The sequence below is a fragment of the Zeugodacus cucurbitae genome, chromosome 5 (genome assembly GCF_028554725.1).
Source record: "Zeugodacus cucurbitae isolate PBARC_wt_2022May chromosome 5, idZeuCucr1.2, whole genome shotgun sequence".
In the NCBI taxonomy this organism is placed as follows: Eukaryota; Metazoa; Arthropoda; class Insecta; order Diptera; family Tephritidae; genus Zeugodacus; species Zeugodacus cucurbitae.
The window spans coordinates 1,636,596-1,655,852 of NC_071670.1; the positions used below are offsets into that span (position 1 = coordinate 1,636,596).

A 19,257-nucleotide genomic window follows, 5' to 3' on the forward strand; every position below is an offset into this window, starting at 1 on the left:
TTAAATTTAAATGCAATAAAATATAATATAGCTCATAAATTAAAAAATAAACAAATATAAAAACTCAAAAATCACTAAAAAAAATATTGTTTTTTTTATATTTAAAATTCAAAAATTAAAAAACAATTAAAAAGCTCGTTGGGCTCCCTGCCAAAAAGTTTATGTGTGCTTTGAATTCAGAAAATTTATGACCGACAAATCTTTATTGTACGCCTTAAAATGTTAGCAAAGCAGTGGAGCAGAAATAAATAAAGTAAAACTTGACAGGAATTTTTTATACGGTAGCCAATATGGACTATCAGTGACACATAAAAACTGTAGAGAAAAAGAAATATAAATTTTATGATACAACTAATCGAGTGACGATTTACAATTTCAGTGTAAATGCTAAGCAAAAAAAAAACAAATTTTTTTTTATAAATAATTTAAAACCAAAAAAAAATAAAAATAAAAAACAAGAAAATAAAAGAAATTTAAAAATTTTTTAGACAACATCAGCGGTTCGACTTGCCGACGGCGTTTACCAAAAAAAAAATATTTAATTAAAAACAACGTTAGTATATAATATATTCGCGCGAATATATATATAATATCTAACGGTTTTGCAGAGTAATCGGTGCTCATGTGTCATCCTCATTAATTGTTAATTGGACAATTAAAAAGTGATCGTTTTCGAGCGCCTTAAACGCCACCACAACAACGCAGTTAATCACGTAGTGTTCTTGTTGTTGTTGCTGTCCGTTACAATCGTCAGTCAAATTGGTATTATAAATCGATTCATAGCAGTTATCATACATACAATGTTTTTTTCGTCCCGCTATATTCATAACTGTATGTGCCTTGGTATTGATTAACGGTTGTTTACGCTACATAAGATTAATTACAGCAATAAATACAGAAAAAAATTTAAAATTATGAAGAATTAGCAAGAATTTGAAACTTTATGAACCGGAAAAGTCAAAAAAGGCGCGGAAATCTAGACTAACTATACAGGAGAAACTTCGTCACTGAAGGGATCTGAAGTCTCTCAGCACCGTTCTCAGCCCAGTTTTAGTCTTCTGAATGAATAATGGCATTTCGTTATAAAACTCTTCCTACAGACCTCAGGTTAAAAGAATTCACACGCAATTTACAAAGAATGCAGAAATTTTAAATGGATGACTTGATTTTTTCCTAACGTCCAAAGTTCTAACGGAACTTTCCGTATATATTAAATAAAGGGATCTCTTAAACATAGTAAATCTTTATTATAAACTTCCGTCGAGGGATTTCTTGTATACTTTGAGCTCTAAGTAGGAACTCACTATAACATTTTTGATGGAAAGAGCCTATTGCCAAAAGAACTTTAGATCGTTATGACTGAAATGAAGGCGGGTGGAGAAACATCTAAGGTCTTAGGTTTTCGCATTCGATTAGGTTAGAGACTGGTTCCTGATCGAGAGATTACATATGGACTCACCTCTCTGGTTTAGAACCTCTATTCTACTATATAAAGACCCCAGCTATAAATTCAAACTTAAACTGCTCTATAGCTTTAAATAACACTTGGATATGTACTCGTAGAAAATGAATAAAAAGTTGAGGCGTTTTTTCAATATGTTTGGGTATCGAGACACAAGTATAAAAATGTCTACGGTAAGACTTTGGCTGTAAATAGTAATGAATATCAAGGTTCAGCGCAGAAAATTTTCAAAAATGCATAAATCATGCTTAAACAATTTAAATAAAATATTTTTTTTAAATTTTCTTTTCCAGTGAAAAAAAATCAACATAAATACATGAAAACAAAATTTTGCAATAAAGTAATAAAAAGTGAAGTGGAATTAGTGAAGATTAAAAATTATTAAAAAAAAATTATTTTAAATTTTTGTTAATTAAATATAAACCGAAATAAGTGGTTTCGGCACTCTAAGTAACACATAGTGTTCCAACAACATAGTCTAAACAAGTATAAATAAATATTTCAAAAAATACCAAATAAGTGAACAATAAAACCTACTCGTCAAAATGGCCAATTACAATTCAAATTGTGGCTATTACGACGACTACATCGGCTATTACACCAACACGAATGTGTATCAACAGGATTACTGCATGCAACCGGAATATGAATACAAACAACATGAATATGAGTGAGTATCTTCATACAGAACAACTTAATTAATCTCGCACTCATTCAAACACAAATACATACGAGTATCAGGTAACAAGCATTGCTCTTTAGAGATAATTTCTTAGGATGAGACCTAACAAGCAATCGTCGGAGTTTTAACAGCATGTCAATTAACGAAACTTTTCGAAAAAATTAAAGCTTTTCGGACGATTTTTTATATTTTTGAAACAAAAATATATTTTTTATATTGTGAAATTTGTATAATAAATGGCTATATATAGTTTTGAAACCTTTCCAATTGAAATCTAGTATAAGAACATATTAAATAACACCATTTCGAAAATAAAATGCGAAGTTTCGGTTTTCGTGATGAAAAAAGCGATATATCGAATTGAAAACCATCCTAAAGATCCAAAAAAGTCCTAAAAATCCTAAAGATCCAAAAAAGTCACTACCTTCCATCAAAACAAATCTAGAAACTGTCTATCAATGCAACACAGCTTGAATAAAGGTCTTTAAAATAGAAATCAACCTGTGGTCTTCCATAAATGTAGAATACTATGAGTAGAAGGCAAAGGGGAATAATTCGGTCAATTTAGAACCCAACTCGGTACGAAGGAACGAGTATCAATTCTAGTTCTGATCCATAGAAAGCTTAATAAGTGTCTGGGCCCGACGAAAAGTTACTTACTTCTGCAAACAACCCTCCTCAATAATATTGGTCTTGTACCCGGAAGTACAAAAAGCCGTTAGTTGTGTATTATAAATTAGCTTGGGCTTTGAAAATGGTAGAAAATTTAATACTCCCTTGGATTGGAAAGCATATTCTCAAGTGGCCAAAAAGATTATCGTTCTCATGATAGTCCCATCTAGTAACCGGAATGGACCCGCATTTATAACCGGACTATAGTCTTTCTGAAATATTTTGGGGAATTCTTTCTGCCGCTACAACAACAATAAAAGACGTGTTCCGATCCAGTAAATTTCCACTTTGAGCTTAAGAGGAGCAGTAAGGGTTATTAATACGAATTTCTTTTCGATTGACAAGCGCATAAAGAAGAGTTCTTCAACTCAAACCAAGCATGCTACGCGTGAGCTCCTTGCATTGACATTGTTATTTTCCCATAACAAATAATAATAAAGCGACAATGATGACACTCGAAAAGTGTAGTGAACAAATAAATTCAGCGATTCAAAAAATGCTAGAAAAAAATAGTGAAAATAAATATAAACAACAACAAGAAAGCAAAGCAAAGGACATATTAAATGTCATAATGTCAGAGAAGTGAAATAAACTGGGCGCAGGTGTACGCCGGTCTTATCAAGTAGACGCAAAAGGATACACATATCACACACACACACAGACACATACGGAAGAACACATTAGTTGGCCGTTGTGACAGTGAAGTGCAACAACAATAATAACAACACCAGCATAAAAAGAAAGTTAACGGGAAAGCTTCCACTCTTGACATATGAAAATATCAATTTAAATGTTGAGAAGGCAAAAGCAAAAACAAAACCAACAAAGTGGGGGAAAGTAGAAAATTAAATGACAGCCACGTCATGTTACGAAGCGGAAGAAACGGTGAATCTGCCTTGAAAAAAAATAATAACAACGGAAAGCAACTGTCATATAAATGACCAAAACTGTGTGTATGTGTGTGTATCTGAGTTCACCTGTTTACTTGCCGCCCCCTAGAGTTAGTCTCAGCCAGCTATGGAGAAAGTTGTGACCCCTTTTTGGATTGACAGGCGCGCAGTTTATGACAATTTTTTCACGATTTCCGAATTTTTTTCCGCTTTTAATGCAGTCACAACATGCAATATAGCTTCTCAGACAACAACAATAACAAAAGCATTGTATACAAATTACAACGGTACTACCAAAAATAAACAACAACAATTTCAAGCGAAAACATTTGTAGCAATTCCCAGGATTAATAAACTTGCGTCTGAGAGACAGAGGGGAGCGCAGTTGGACGCCGGCAGCCAGCCCACTCGAGTGCGTTCAACGGCCGTCTAAGTTGCCAGTTAATGAAAAGAGTTTATAAAACAAAAATCGTCAAAAATGAAATAAATCCATAAATGGCGCTCAGAGTGGGTGCTTCATTGCGAAATAAACGGAAATTGTAATGGTCCCTCTTCCCCCCTTTCCTTCTTCAAAACTTATTGGTATATATAGTATGTATTCTGTCAATTATGAGGTCGGCTAAATAAATCAGTGACCTTTTGAACTTGGAGTGCAACACTGTAACAGCCGTTAATACACTAGTTCTTCTCAGTTAGTATTCTCTCATCCGAATTTCGACGAGACCGAAAGTTCATACGAAGCAAGATGTATTCCCTAGCGAACTCCAATACCAATCTTATAGAATCAGATAGTCTGATATTTCAGCGCAAATTGAACGAACTGAGAAAGTTCAAAGTTCAAACTTCTCCAGAACTGCAGTAAAGAACATATTGACTTATTACAATCAAATAGACCGATATTCCATTGCAATTTGAACGAACTGAGAAAGTTCAATGTTCAAAAACCACCAAAACTTGCCCGAGAACTGCGCCAAAGAACTGCCTGACTTATATGTATTAAAAGGACTCTAGCACAGTCCATACTAGTATCCAGAAGATCTTTAACTATAAAACCCAAACTCTAGAAAGCTGTCGAGCTAGACTAAGACTATGATAGAGACTGCTGTTTATTCAATAAATCTACTGTTCTATCAAACTGCCTCTGTATTTTTATGTCGATCCGTATGACTTGTTTAAATCGTCGTTTTTCGGCAATAAAATTATTTTTTCGAACTTCGGATTTCATTGCGATAAGTCACAAATAACAAAGTGGCTCCAAGTCACGGCATGACAAACTCAGACTTCGGGGTTTATTCTAACTTTAGAGAAGTTACTTGCCAGCAAAGTGCACATATAATAAGAAAGTCGCCGTAAATAAAAACTAAATCGAATGAGAAACAAGTTTTTTTACCTCTCCAAAACTTAATTGGGCACACTTCGACGACAAGTGCGAGCGAAAACATTGAATTGGCGACGAAAAATGCCAATTGACACGGCATTTCGAATAGTGGAACACTTTCTAAGAGCCAATGAATTGCATTGAGACACGATTTTAGGCGATAACCCCGATATTGACTCTTAATCGTGACCTATTTAGAGCGTTTATTGAAGATCTATAATATCTTAGCGTGCAGATCTGAGGCTTTTACTTCATTACAAAACTCAGTAGAATCATAAGCGGTAGAGTTACTAATTAATTCTCACAGTCTAATACTCGCTAACTCTGTAAAGCTTTTAGAAGCAAGTCTAGTCCGAAAATTCCGTTATGATTATAAATCAGAACATTTGACGGCTCCTTGCTTAGTTAAACGAAACAGTATTCAGGGCATCGCTGAAACTGGTGATTTTCCATGAAAAATGTTAGTTAGAAGCTTAGTTTCCATAACGGCTGCACTTCGAGAATGACCTTAAGACCTATAAAGCTGCTTATTTGAACCAAACTTTCTTCAGTAACTAAGAAATGTTCACACGTCGTATTCTCGTTGAGAGACTCGTCTCAGCCAACGATGAGAACCAAAGCGGTATGAGAAAAGTTGCTATCGCCTACTGACAAGTTAAATCGAAGAAGAAATCAAGCCAGATTAATTGTTGCCACAATATGTAATATATGTAAATAGAAATAAAATCTAATTACCTGAGGACAAGAAACCAACAAAAAAACAACAAAAACTAGTTTTCGCTAATAAATTGAGAGACATTGAAAAATGAACTCAAATTATTCATATGCTAAATCCTTAAAAAGGAAACTAAAGTCTACAAGACAGTATTGGATGGACGCAGCAAATTAAGACGGATTTAAATACTTCAGCTTGATGAGTGTGGAGAATCTTAAAAATGCTGTTGGAGAGGAATTAGACAGAAGTCAGCGCGGAAGAACCAGAAGAGCGAAGTAAGCCAACAAAACCAACACAGAGGGGAGGCGCGAGACGGGAAGACGGCTTAGGAAACTTGTGTGGAACGGAAAAAAGTCTTAGTGACAACCCTCGTTCGCTCGCCGTAGTCCGTCGTTGTCTTGTTTGGCCAAACAACTTTGTCGATTTGTTCAATAAAAACGCCATAAATAAGCATCAGCCGCAGGCGAGCAGGAAATGATTCGGTTGGAAAAGAGTGGAAAGAGTTGCGCAAGAAGAGAGAGAAGGAGAAGAAATCGAAAATGTCATCGACAACAAATGAGTTAAATGATTTCCGCGTGATTTTATTTCTACTCTCAACCGGATGCGACTTTAATACACACAAATACAGACGCATCAAATGTACGCGCTTCACGCTGACAATGCGACTCGAAGCAGGAAACTCTTGTGGACACTAGCAGGCAGTCTATTTGTTGTTGTGTAATAATATGGGAGTCTCGGTTGTAAAGTAATAAAAAATTGTAAAGCAGGAAGTTGTTGTTGAGCTGCAACAAATCGGCATTGACAAATACTTGTGATTACCATTACGGAAGGATTGAAAAGAAACGCTATAATTGTGAGCCTCACAGATGGAGGTGAGTTTGTATCGAAGATGAGTGTGACTAACAAGCTTACAACTATCGAAGTTGAGGAAGGTAAGTTAGTAGTCACATTTTCGGGGAAGTTTGGCGGAAAAACTTCTAGAAGTCTTACTATTTGCGATCTTTCACATCCTCATGGCAGTCTTTACAACTTTTGAAGAAAAGTGAGCCCCACAAAACCTAAACAGTCTTCAAAGAAAGTGAGCTGCTGACCCTAGAATTCGAGATAAAGTGACTTTCTTTCAAGCCCTGATTTGATTTAGTTAACTTGACCAAGGATCTTCCATGAATTTCTGTAGAATGTAATCGGTGTTAAATAAAATTGTTGTTTGCTGTCAGGGGAGCCAAACATAATGAGATCCGCCGTTAACAGCACTTATCACAAGGTTTGAGATATAGGCGTTACTACCAGAGAGAGAACATGAAGAAACCCGGCAGCTAAGCAAAGAGTATAGGGAGACCGGTAGTACAAGATGAAAGCAGCATAACAAGAAGAATTGAGTTCCCATAAAGGATGGAAGAAGGGAGAGCATTTTCTATCGGATCTAAAAACGGTAGGACCTTTAATTGTATACGGGAATTTTGGATTATATATATATATATTTGGCGTAGGAACCGCTTTAAGCGATTATAGCCGAATCCACCAGAGCGCGCCACTCATTCCTCCTTTTTGCTTTTTGGCGCCAACTGGAAACACCAAGTGAAGCCAGGTCACTTTGCACTTGGTCTTTCCACCGGAGTGGAGGTCGTCCTCTTCCGCGGCTTCCTCCAGCGGGTACTGCATCGAATACTTTCAGAGCTGGAGTGTTTTCTTCCATCCGTACAACATGACCTAGCCAGCGTAGCCGCTGTCTTTTTATTCGCTGAACTATGTCAATGTCGTCGTATAAATCGTACAGCTCATCGTTCCATCGTCTGCGGTATTCGCCGTTGCCAATGTTTAGAGGACCATAAATCTTGCGCAAAACCTTTCTCTCGAAAACCCCAAGAGTCGTCTCATCGGATGTTGTCATCGTCCACGCTTCAGCGCCATACATCAGGACGGGAATAATGAGCGACTTATAGAGTTTGATTTTGGTTCGTCGAGAGAGGACTTTACTTTTCAATTGCCTACTCAGTCCAAAGTAGCACCTGTTGGCAAGAGTGATTCTGCGTTGGATTTCAAGGCTGACATTGTTGGTGTTGTTAATGTTGGTTCCCAGATAAACGAAATTATCTACAACTTCAAAGTTATGACTGTCAACAGTGACGTGGGAGCCAAGACGCGAGTGCGCTGACTGTTTGTTTGATGACAGGAGATATTTCGTCTTGTCCTCATTCACCACCAGACCCATACGCTTCGCTTCTTTATCTAGTCTGGAAAACGCAGAACAAACGGCGCGGTTGTTGCTTCCGATGATATCAATATCATCGGCATACGCCAGGAGCTGTACACTCTTGTAGAAGATTGTACCCTCTCTATTTAGTTCTGCAGCTCGTATTATTTTTTCCAGCAATAGATTGAAGAAGTCGCACGATAGTGAGTCACCCTGTCTGAAGCCTCGTTTGGTATCGAACGGCTCGGAGAGGTCCTTCCCGATCCTGACGGAGCTTTTGGTGTTGCTCAACGTCAGCTTACATAGCCGTATTAGTTTTGCAGGGATACCAAATTCAGACATCGCGGCATAAAGGCAGCTCCTTTTCGTGCTATCGAAGGCAGCTTTAAAATCGATAAAAAGATGGTGGGTATCGATTCTTCTCTCTCGGGTCTTTTCCAAGATTTGGCGCATGGTGAATATCTGGTCCATTGTAGATTTTCCAGGTCTAAAGCCACACTGATAAGGTCCAATCAGTTCGTTGACGGTGGGCTTTAGTCTTTCACACAATACGCTCGACAAAACCTTATATGCGATATTGAGGAGACTTATACCACGGTAGTTGGCGCAGATTGTGGGGTCTCCCTTCTTATGGATTGGGCAGAGCACACTAAGATTCCAATCGTCAGGCATGCTTTCTTCCGACCATATTCTACAAAGAAGCTGATGCATGCACCTTATCAGTTCTTCGCCGCCGTATTTGAATAGCTCGGCCGGTAATCCATCGGCCCCCGCCGCTTTGTTGTTCTTCAAGCGGGTAATTGCTATTCGAATTTCTTCATGGTCGGGTAATGGAACATCTATTCCATCGTCATCGATTGGGGAATCGGGTTCGCCATCTCCTGGTGTTGTACTTTCACTGCCATTGAGCAGGTCGGAGAAGTGTTCCCTCCATAATCCCAGTGTGCTCTGGACATCCGTTACCAGATTACCTTCTCGGTCCCTACATGATAATGCTCCGGTCTTGAAACCTTCTGTTAATCGCCTCATCTTTTCATAAAATTTTCGAGCATTACCCATGTCGGCCAGCTTTTCAAGCTTTTCATACTCACGCATTTCGGCCTCTTTCTTTTTACGTCTGCAAATGCGTCTCGCTTCCCTCTTCAGTTCTCGATATCTATCCCACCCCGAACGTGTTGTGGTCGATCGCAACGTTGCGAGGTAGGCAGTCTGTTTTCTCTCCACTGCGGAACGACAATTCTCATCGTACCAACTGGTTTTTTGGCGTTGCCGGAGACCAATCGTTTCGGCTGCAGCGGTATGCAATGAGTTTGAGATGCCGTTCCACAGCTCCCTTATATCGAGATGCTGATGAGTGCTCTCCGAGAGCAGGAGTGCAAGTCGAGTAGTAGTATTTTGGATTTAGTTCCAAAAAAAAGATAGACTTATCTTGCATTGACGCTAAAATCCCTCAGAAGGATGGACGATCGCGCTTCCATTGAAAGAAATATTGAATCTGGCGCCATCAAAAGACCGCGCGATGATATCAGAAGATGGGAGACCACACGTTAAGATCATTGAAGATCAAGTTAAGATCAATCCATAGACTGATGTACAAATTTGGTTCACAAGATCGCGAGCACCGAAGTTCCACTTTCGCCATACATGAATTTTGTCAGCGCTACTACTTTCTTAAAAAAAAAACTCAGCAGTCACCATTGATTTACCTCAATCATTTCATGAATTCCACACAACTGAACTCACTGAAATATGGCTCAGTCGAGCTCTGTCTTATAAAAAGTGTGAATGTTTTCGAAAATCCCATCGAATAGAAGACACAATAAACATATTTCGCCAACAATAATGTTTCAGCTGTATTCACTGCGTCCGCTTCTTAAGAACCCACATCTACACAAGTGCATTCCAAGAATTCTTCAACTTAAAAAATACATTCCAAATGCGACAAATTTGCCAAGCTTGTCAAAAATTAATTAAAACCCGCAAAAACATGCGACAATCAATGGCAATTGTGCAACAATTCAGTGCAAAAGATAAACATAAATAAGTTGAGACGACAAAAGATTTGCATGGATTCATTGAGATTGCTTGTAAACCAGCGTCTTTAGTAAGCTACGCCATTGTGGGCGAAACTATAGGGACGACAATTTAAACTGCTGTAAAAACAATTTACGCGTCAAAGCAATTCAAAGCAATTGAATATCCATTCCTGCAGAATCGTTCAACGACGACAAAGAATCCCAACGCCTGATTCCAAACTGCAACAGCAAATCAATCAATTATTTTGTGGGCTTAGACGAGATTTAACGTAATGAAATTGCATTTAAGATGTTGCCGAAGACGCATGCGCACCGCTTTGTGGCATGTTTCGTAATCCAATGTTACGGCATTGATGTGAAAAAGGATCAGCCGGTCGGCCGGCAAAAAAAGTAGCTTCTAAGGCTCGCACAAACAGTGGTGCGATTGTGACATTCATAGACTTATGTACTCGCTATGTATTCTCTATGTTCTTTCTATGTATATATGCAATTCGGTTGTGTAAATATTTCTTGGCATTACTTCCACTTTGTCACCTTCGCATTGAAGTCGCAGCATTGATCAGCAGTGATCCGCATGGCTCTGGCCTCTGCCTTTGTCTCTTAACTGAGCAAACACACATTTAGACAGTCTAATAGTCACACTGTCACACGTATATTCCCAGTCAGTACATTTGCAATTTTGCGTTTTGTTGTTGTTGTAAATCTAGATCCATATGCTCGTGCGGGAAAAACATATGTTAGAGAACGCGATTGGGTTTTTACGCATTGCTGCAACACATGTGCAATCGTTTGGAAATTCTAGTTCCGCCTTGGCCATTGTGAGTGTGGTCGGTGCAAATAGGGGCTCACACACAAACACACATGCGCTCGCTTATTGTTTGGCAGTGTTATTCGATGTGATTGTTAAAACTATTACACTTTTGTTGTTATTGTTTTAGTTAAATGTTGCTGGCTGTTCTTGTTGTTGTTGTATACAACATATATGTTGCATTGATATGCGGATAAACGGTGCCTCATATATCGTTTCGGCAATTGTAATTGGGTTTGTGCGCCTAATCGTCACATCTACCTTCGGCTAATCTCGGCTAATGCTGTTTACACTGGCCCCGAAAACGTACATACATATAACGGTAGTGTTTAGTTTGTTTTTGTTGGAAAATGCAACAAACACATGCATCTTATTTATACATATATATTTTTATGTATGCTTGTAAGCGGCGAGCAGAAAATTTCGATTTTCAGCCAAATTGAAAAAAATATATATTTCAAAACTAAGCAAATAAAATTTAGAATTTTGGTGTAAAGAACAAATTTTTTCTTTTGAATTAATTAAAAAAAAATAATGAACGGATAAAAAAATACCGAATTAATTTTAAGATTATATAAAAAAATATTACTAATTTCTAAATATTTTTGAACTAGAGAATATGTTAAAGTCTACTTTCAGGCGTCGGTAACAATTTTAACTTTTCATTGAAGTAGTAGTAAAAATAATTAAAAACAAGTAAGGAAGGGCTAAGTTCGGGTGTAACCGAACATTTTATACTCTCGCAATTTATTTATTTAACTTTATTTATATTATATAATACACACTTTGACCCACATATTCGTTATATATATTGTATAAAGTCCATTGAAAGTTGGAAACCATAATATTAGGTTAGAAGCACCGAGGTCCTCGTGTTCGATATATGGGGCCTTAAAAACCTATGGTCCGATTTCGGCGATTTTTAGAATGGGGCTGCCACACTATTAACATAGTATTTGTGCAAAGTTCTGCACCGATATCTTCACTAGTACTTACTTTATATATTGTAAAGTAAACGATTCAGATTGTCTTCAAAGTTCTGGTATATAGGAAGTAGGCGTGGTTGTGAAGCGATTTGGCCTATTTTCACAACACATCATTGGGATGTAAGGAAACTATTACAAACCGAATTTCATTGAAATCGGTCGAGTAGTTCCTGAGACATGGTTTTTGACCCATAAGTGGGCGACGCCACGCCCATTTTCCATTTTGTAAAAAATCTGAGTGCAGCTTCCATCTGCCATTTCTTATGTGAAATTTAGTGTTTCTGACGTTTTTCGTTAGAGAGTTAACCCACTTTTAGTAATTTTCAACCTAACCTTTGTATGGGAGGTGGGCGTGGTTATTATCCAATTTCAACTATTTTCATGGTGTATGGTGGGCTACGTAAGGCAACCGACAGTGTTCCAAGTTTCATTAGGATATCTCCAGTTTTACTCAAGTTATCGCTTGCACAGACGGACGGACAGACATCCGGATTTCAAATACATTCGTCACCCTGATCACTTTGGTATATATAACCCTATATCTAACACTTTTAGTTTTATGGCTTACAAACAAGCGTTATGTGAACAAAACTATAATACTCTCTTAGCAACTTTGTTGCGAGAGTATAAAAATAGTGGAGAGTAGTGGAGTTTGATTTTAATGTTTTTAAATTTAATCAAAATGTTCTTAACGACACCACAATGTTTCTATAGTCAACTGTAAAATTTGTCACTCAAAAACAGCTTTCGAAAAAATTATAAACAACAACAACAAACAAAATTTTTTTTTTATAAAAATAGGCCACTTAAAGCTGGATTAAACCATTCTCAATTGAACACACTCCCTATACAATTGGCACACATTAAATTCAATTAGAGCAAATCCATTTAGTTTTCAAAAATAAATAAATATTTCAAAATAACAACAACAACAAAGTGGTAAACAATAAGCAAAAGAAAAACTGCAATTTGTAGCAAACAAAGAAACTCAAATCCAAATAAACATGCGCTTGGAGAAAAATTGTTGAGGGAGTGTGAACCCCGAACGTTGGAGCAGGTCCCGAGGTGCGGGAGGGGGGAATTAGTCGTAAATAATGCGCAGCGGCACTTTAATGTGTCAAAAGTAGCGCAAATGGAATGAATTACAATGTATAATAGGAAGAAAAGCAACAACAACAACAGAAAGTGAAAAAAAAGTTGAAACAACAACAACAATTGCAGCAGATCTAACAAAATCGCCCACAGATGAAATCAAATAAACAAAGGACATATGAAATTTGGCATTTCTGTTTGTATGTGTGTGTGAGTGTGTACATCGGTTTGTTTGTGTGCGCTGGCTCACCTTTGACACCTCTGGCTGACACACATACCTTTAACGATAAGAGCCCAACAACGAATATCGCATATATCCTGCAAAATTCAAAGGCACAGCAGGTTCCCAGTGACTCTTCATTGTTTGACCAAAGCATTCTTCAGAGCGATTGCCATATGCGTACGGTTATTCCAAATCACTGACTGACTGCGAGCCAATAACAGTGCATTCATCGGCAGCGGCAAGGTGTTTGGCTTTTGTGAATGAAATTTCAATTTCTGTGTGTTGTTTTTGCACGCAAATAACATTTGTATGGACAATAAATTGAAGTTGTTGGACACTGCTGTTACACGCCGTACTCGATATTCATTAATCAGCGGGCACTCGGAATCTCGGGCTCTCGTTTAGTCTTAGCTAAAGTGAATCGAGTGCGTTGAACGCTCAGCATGCGGAAGTTGGCGAAGGAAGTGTGCGAGTGTAGTGAGGTTAGTTTAGGTGTTTGGTGGAAGTGTGAGTTGTTTGAAAGTAAAGTTTTTATAAAAAAATGTGTATTAAAAAAAATATTTGAAAAAAAAAAAAATTTTTTTTTTATTTAAAACAAAATTAATTGTAAAAAACGAAAATGGAGGTCTGCATGAAACTTAAAAAACCGTTGATTGAAATATTAAAATATAAACTCTCCACTACTCTCCAATTTTACATAGACATGCATTTACTTATATCTTTTGAAGACAGGAGCAACGCTAAATGTTTATTAGTCACTATAGATGATCAAGATCTAGATCGCAACCGGTGGCGAAACTAAATCGTCTCTGCAAAGGTAGAGGTCTGTGTGGACTAATGCCCGGTTTCACAGTTCGTACTTAAGTTGTGCCCAAATAAAATCTTAGCTAAGCATTGTTGTTGACTGAGTAGTCATTTGCGTTTCACAGTCGATGCTTATCTATTATATAAAAAGAATCGCAAAATGTGTTGCTAAGCGCATAACTCGAGAACCGCTGAACCGATTTCGCAAATTCTTTGTTTAGAATGTTTTTAGATGAAAAATTGCTTGAAAAAGTCTTAAATCACAATTTTCTAATCGCCCATACAAACAATTTGTGTCGTTAGTCTCGAAAAAGTCAAGAAGGATTAGAAAGTAAGTATATATCGAAAAATTGTGAGGAAGATAACAAGAAGATGATTATATTTGAATTGACAAAAAATTAACATAAAAAAACCAAAAAATAATAATATTTTGAAAGTTGTCATTGTTGCTTTGTTAAAAAATTTTTATCATTGTTCAATTGTATAAGGCTGTGTCGATAGCCCAAAACAATTTGTAACAAGTAGGGAAGGGCAACCGAACATTTTATACTCTCGCAATTTATTGCTGTAATTTTATTAAGATAACACACAATTTGACCTATATATTCGACATAAAATCCAATAGAAAATCATCATATATAGTATATGAGGGCTGATGTAATTCCAGAACCAATTTCACTCATTTTCACCACCAAGGTTAACGGGAATAGGGGCAACTTGGCACCTGTTAGTAGGCAAACAAACGGCACATTCGGCCTTGAAATTTTTCCTAAATTTCAAATCAACGAAACACCAGTCTGCAAAATCGCCAAAATAAATAGCTAGATAGAAGATTTTCCAGATATTCAAGTCGCTGGAGGTACTGCACAGGACTTTAAAAGATTTTCGCGACAACGAAAATATTTTTGGTGAAGCCATGATTCTGTTGGCAGGTGTTTTTCGCCAGACTATTCCTGGATCAAGTGTCGCTGACAAACTATTCACATTCCTAAAATCATTTAATTTGTGGCGACACATAAAGAATCTCCAATTAACAAATAACATACGAGTATTTTTCCAACAATATCATACTGCGATTGTAGAAATAGTTGAAAATGGTAACGACGCAGTTGACACCTCGATGGATTAATAACATTTTTAACGGGTTTCTGTCACTTCACTTCATGGTCTCGAAAGAGGAGCTTATTCATAGTGTTTTTTCTGACATGAAACCATAATATAATAAACATAAATGGCTGAATGAATGACATATATTGGTGGTAAAAAAACAAGGATCATTTTGATCTTAATGCGACAATTTAGAATTTCGTTAAAGGAGAGTTGACACAGCTACAAACCAGGATGACGTATTCAACTATCCCACAGACTATTTTAAATTGCTGGACTATCCCCACTCACTTGCAATTAAAAGTAGTGTGAGTTGTCATCATGCTGCGTAACATAAATCAATATCAAACTTTGCAAAGACTGGCTGTGGAAGAAGGTAATCAATATCGTCACCAAAGCCATGATAGAGCCAACTATTAAATTTGGTCATTTGTTACTTTCTTCAATATACGATTCAAAAAATTAAAGTTTTACAAGTTATGATGATTTACGCTTAACACAGATCTACAATAATGTCAATCAATCATTTTAAAATTTATCGGCTATAACGGTTTCGTCTTTATGCGTAAGAATTTTTTCTCTGCATTGAAAGATTTACTAATTTAGCCACAAAACGTGTGGCTGGGTCTGCTAGTTTTCTATAAAATTCTATTATGATATATGGGAGCACAATGAAAAACATTTGTTTACAAATACCATCTGACAAATTGAAATTATTGTTGATGAAAAATAACTTTGCGACGAATAAATTTAGAATATGGGAAATGGATGGAAACAATAAAAGGACACCGAATTTCACCGCAAGCGAGTGGGGGCACCTATTGCAATTCGCAGGAGAGCATATAACCAGTCATTGAATGCAAGAAATTCCAAAAAATTTTTCAGCAAATAATTTTTATTTTATTTTTTTTTTGACAAATAAGTCCATATTCAAAACAAAAATCAGCTGTTACTTAAGCACTGCTTAAGTTTCCCATTTTCAGTACTTAAGCAGAACTTAAGTATGAACTGTAAAACGCAATATTTCTGTTTTATCTTAAGCACAACCTAAGCACTGACTGTGAAACCGGGCATAAGAGTTTCTGAGTAGCACATTGAAAACTTGTTTCTCACATTGACCCCACTCCTTTTTCGCCAGTGCTCTCCAACATGATTTACAACGAAAATTCACGAAAGCGAAGAACTTCTTGAACCTCGAACTCAAGAAAAATATAAACATTGACTCAATGAAGAATAAGAAATACAACAGCAATTAGAGAGAAAAGAATAGAAAAGAATAGGGACGGAGATCAATTGCTTCCGAAAAATATATAATATATGTCTGATCTCTCTGGAATACGTGGTGTTCCACCACAACCGCCATCATTAGTAGGCAGGATCATAACTTTAAGGTCTGCAAGAGATCAAATCACTGAAAGCTATAGAGAGTGTTTTTTTATTTTGATTCGGTCTAGGGGAATGCGGAACCTGAGGCATTCTAGGGTTTAGACAAACCTGCTTCTTAGAGTCAGATATTAACTATGAACTAGTCGATATGAGCTACCAACGAACTATAATTGGTTATTTTTGAGGAGTTCGATTATGAACATTGGATATCTTGAAGAGTTTATACAAATTAACTTGAACTACAGCTTTCTTATTCCACTAAAATATTAAATATTTTCTTATATTTTTTTTCCATATATTTTTTGAAGTTAATTAATATCGCTGACTGAAAAGTGAATGAGAAAATATATCCTCTTTATTGCTTTTATTGTGGAGTTTATCAGTATATAGTTCAGTCGGAATATTCCTTATTCTTCCTTTGACTATTAACATATGAGATTTTAATTTTAATTTGAAATAATTTCTTTAATATCGGTATCTCAAATCTCAATAATGTATACAACATACCGGAAGCCCGCAAGAGGCAACAAGAGATGCGACAAAAGCCACCATAAGTTTACAAATCGCAGAGGAAAGGAATCGCTGGATGCAATCGATGAACGCAACGAAATGTTGCAACAGATTTTGTTTGCTTAGAAAAAATTATACAGTTTAACATAAAAATTGGCTTGTTTGGCAATTCGAAAGACATTTGTGAGGAGCACCGTTTGCGGCTGTATGCACAGCTGGTCCTTTACTAATATGCAATTTATTGTCTCCTTGCGCAAATACAGATGGTCCATGTTGCTTGGCTAGTGACAAAAGTAAAAACACAAACAAACTCATGCGGGAATAGGAAGTGACTTATAATTGGGTATACATATACATATGTATATACAAGCCGCTCTCAACGCCTTGAAGGCTGTTTTGTAAAAATGTTGTAATTCAACTTTGAAGTCAATAGACGCTTGATGAATGGATTTTTACCATTTCTTATTGCTAACATGGATATTGCAATTGCTTCTATATCTTTCCGATTTTTTTTTTTTTGTTTTTTCAGATTTTTTTCAATTTTTTTTTGTATATTTTTTTTGTATTTTTCTGATTTTTTCACCTTTTTTTCATTAATCACCCATTAATTATATTGCCCACAAGAAAGGTGTGACAAGATTCTAGTCAAATACACACATGCACTCATACATATATGTTTGTATGTATGCATGTACCGCCTCACTAGAAAATCATTGCTTCCTTCCTTTTTCTTTTTTTGTATTTATTCGATTCTTCTTTCGTTTTTTTTCTAAATTATTTCCAATACAAATTCAATGAGCTGCTTGAGAAAAACATGGCAGCACCTTCATTCATTCATAGCATACACACAAACATTTTTATTGCTTTTGTTGTTGTTGTTGTAACTTCCTCACTCAATGTGAAAAAAACGGCACAGAGTCATACAAACGAAACCGGAAAGAGAAATTAAAATGGATGACAAATAGTCGTGTTGCATGGATAAACTGAAATCTGAAAGGTATACAAACACACGTGTGTATGTATGTATGTGTGTATATATGTATGTTTATGTATGTATGTATGGCTACATATATGTATCATTCAATTGCATTTGAAAAGGTATAAATCTGCGGCTGCCATAAAGCTATGCTGAGGCTGCAGATGCTAGCTGGAGTGTGCTCACACACACATACACACATATGCATGCACGGCATTATCAATTTATATAGTATATAGCAGCATCGACATATAGGCGTACACCTACAGCGCAAATCAATGGCAGACAAGAGCAGCATCTGCCGCTACTCAACTTGAGCGCTCTTTAACTGCGATTTGTTGTTATTTCTGCCTCACGTGCTCTTGTCGCAACGCTTCACACTTCGTTTTTTGTTTTTGCGCCGTTCACTAATTTATTGTAGCGATTTTTTACGCTTTTCCGCCTTTTTTAGTTTTATTAGCGCTTGTCAAGGCTCTCAAACACACACTCACTCTCACACACATCCGTGCCAAAAGTCATTCATTCCCAATAACATTTATCTCAGCAGTTATGGTAATGTTTACGCTAATTGGGGTTGTTGTTGTTGCTGCGCTCGTTATTTAATTCATCGCACCCCTCTCCTGCCTTCGCTGCGCTGCGCTCGTCCTTTCCTCTCCTCTCCATTTAGTGGCATATTTATTTTTATTATCATAAGCTACTTTCATTCCTTTTCGACTTTTATATGTTTTCGAAAATCCTTGGCGTAAATAGTTTTTGAATTGCTTTGTTTCGTAAATAGCCGCCGATGCTTCGGCTTCGTGCTTCGTACCCTCATTGAAACACCAGTGTCTAAAGTTGATGACTCTTGTTGGGATTGTTTGCACAAACTCATGTTTTGTAGCATCTGCTTTTTGGTGCTGCACTTCAGCTTCAGATTGCGCTGAGCGTGATTTGGGGTGAGGTGTAGAGTGCGTACTTATAACTGCTCTATAACTCCAATGAACCTCAGGAGAGATATCCAGAGAACTAGGCGTTCCAAAAACTTGTCGATCGATAACTACAGAGAACCTCAAGAAAGATTCAGAGAACAGGGCGTTCTAAAAACGTAACGATCTATAACTTCAGAGAACCTCAAGAGAGGAACAAAGAACTAGACAATCCGAAAAGTTGACGATCTATAACTTCTGAGAACCTTAAGAGAGATTAAGAGAACAAGGCGATTAGAAGACTAGACGACCTATAACTTTTGAGTACTTCAAGAAAGATTCAGAGAACTGGGAATCCGAAACCTTCACGACCTATAACTTCAGCGAACCTCAAGAAATATTCAGAAAATAAGGCGATCCGAAATCTTGCT

The 19,257-nt window shown here is 36.8% G+C and overlaps 1 protein-coding gene and 1 long non-coding RNA gene across 11 annotated transcripts in view; one reads left to right on the forward strand and one right to left on the reverse strand.

The window, feature by feature from the left end:
- LOC105212642 (uncharacterized) overlaps nt 1-19,257 on the reverse strand; it is a 98,039-nt gene that overhangs the window by 38,126 nt on the left and 40,656 nt on the right. The window lies entirely within an intron of this gene.
- The window catches only part of LOC105212647 (homeobox protein vnd), a 35,646-nt gene that overhangs the window by 566 nt on the left and 15,823 nt on the right, over nt 1-19,257 (forward strand). The window contains exons 2-3 of one of the 2 annotated variants that reach the window (XM_029040544.2): nt 489-762; nt 1,756-2,132. In XM_029040544.2, the coding sequence (XP_028896377.1) occupies nt 2,008-2,132 (125 nt within the window). In that variant the 5' untranslated portion in view covers nt 489-762; nt 1,756-2,007. Of the gene's footprint in view, nt 1-90; nt 763-1,755; nt 2,133-19,257 lie in introns of those variants that run through there. The other variant, XM_054232390.1, reaches the window with a different exon arrangement.